The sequence below is a fragment of the Histoplasma capsulatum genome, genomic scaffold, assembly GCF_000149585.1.
Source record: "Histoplasma capsulatum NAm1 scaffold_2 genomic scaffold, whole genome shotgun sequence".
Lineage (NCBI taxonomy): Eukaryota > Fungi > Ascomycota > Eurotiomycetes > Onygenales > Ajellomycetaceae > Histoplasma > Histoplasma mississippiense.
The window spans coordinates 2,791,885-2,793,656 of record NW_001813981.1 but is presented as its reverse complement, the minus strand read 5'-3'; the positions used below and the strand labels follow the sequence as shown (position 1 = coordinate 2,793,656).

Here is a 1,772-nt window from a genome sequence, read left to right as displayed (position 1 = left end):
ACACGGCTATGGCATCAGTGCAGGGATTCAGCCAATAGCGAGTCACCCAGAAAACACTCTGCCATGTTTTCTGACACAAGAAGTGAGCTAAAATTAGTGCTGCGCGCTATTCCAAAAGCAGCGATACCTAACCCCAGGCCTCTTAACGGGGCCTGCTCCCCGCCCTCCAGCTCCGCCACGTTGTCTTCGTTTCAGTTCAGCCTTATCTGGTATCACAGCTTCTTCATCGTCTTCTCCTTCCCCTCAACAAACCACAACACGTGTGGTTGAAATCCCGTTTAGCCCTTCTTAACCCCTTACAGGTGTTTTTTTTTTTTTTTTTTTTTTTAATGATAGATATTTTTTCTTGCATCAGTTAGGGATGAACCTTAACGCCCTTTTAGCCGCCAGTGTTCTGGCACTGCCTGCTTCGTCGCTTTTGATCGCACCTCCCGCTATTCGTGAGGTCAACGGCCAACCCCAGGCGCTGAATGAGCGAAACGCCAATAGACTTGAATTGAATGCCAGATGTGTTGAGTGTCCATTTCCTCAGGTCACCAGTGAGAAGGCAGTTGTCTGGGACGATGGGTTTGATAGCTTCCTTGTAGGTTTCTTTCTCTTGCAGTTTTATCTAGCCACGAAGAAGGAAAGAAGAAGGAAGAATATATATACTGATGAAAGCCTTGACCCCAGAGCCTCAACTTCACTACTGAAGACGGTCGGCTCCTTTTGAACGGGGAACAAATGTATCCCATGCTCACCCCTCCTGCTAGCGTCGCAACCATTCTATACCGTCCTTCCGACGGCAAAACATCTTTCCCTTTGCCAGTCGGCTATGTTTTCGAACGCCTCGCGCAACAGTATTCAGCTGACAGGAGCGGTGCTGAACTACTTCTCTTCAACTTCATTGTCATCGACATTGCCGGATTCCCCGCTCCGGTTGATGCTGTCAGCCTCCGTGTGATCAAGCTGCCGCATGGTGACCTATTCGTAATCGGTGTGGATACCGAACCGACAAACCCGACCGCATCGTGGCGCCAGTGCCGCAGAAATGCCAAGTGCTTGAAGAAGCTCATTATCTCTCGCCTCCGTGCAATTCTATCATCTGCGTTCTCCAGAGCGATGAACGCTGCAAAGAAGATCAAGGGATGCGTTGGCCGAAGACCCACCAAGGGCATGACCTCCAAGACCGGAAAACCTCACCACGGTTCCAAGGGTGGCTCATTTGCCCATGCGTTTGCTCGGGCTCTTCACGGTTTTGTCGTTCCTGCCCTCCTTGGCCTGTTTGCAGGCCTCTTTGCTTGCATTGTGGGCGTCATCGTTGGACAAGGAATCGCAGCCTTATGGGCCCGATATCGCCGCTCTTCGACAAGCTGTAACAATGCACGTGTTGAGCATGGCAATGACCTCGAGAAGAAGCCATTATTCGGCGCCGAGGAAAATGATCTCCCCCCGCAGTATGAGAAAGAGGACCAGCGAGACATTACTATCCTAGCAGAAAAGGAGTAGAAATGTTATGATCGCTTGGGGATGTGTTGACCCAGCTGCAAAATACGGATGCGGATGCGGATGGGCCATCGAGAATAGAGCAGTGATGCATGAGGTGATTCTACTTTGTTTCTTATTTGATTGAATGTCTCGCTCTGACAGCTAGAACTGAAAATTGATGTAAATTTTACCAACCACGTCCACTCACTGGGAATTTCTGATTTCCTTTGTTACTTCCCCTTCCCATCTGTTTTTGCCACAGTCGAGTGGAGCCCTGGTTGTGTTTTGTGCTTTCTCAAAAAAAA

At 49.5% G+C, this 1,772-nt stretch overlaps 1 protein-coding gene across 1 annotated transcript; it reads left to right on the top strand.

Moving 5' to 3' along the window:
- Positions 1 to 361: 361 nt before the first annotated feature.
- Positions 362 to 1,488, top strand: HCAG_02895 (predicted protein; the record flags this gene model as incomplete). Its single annotated transcript, XM_001542674.1, has 2 exons — positions 362 to 583; positions 673 to 1,488. 2 exons carry the CDS (start codon positions 362 to 364, stop codon positions 1,486 to 1,488), a joined length of 1,038 nt encoding a protein of 345 aa, XP_001542724.1.
- Between the last annotated feature and the right edge of the window lie 284 nt (positions 1,489 to 1,772).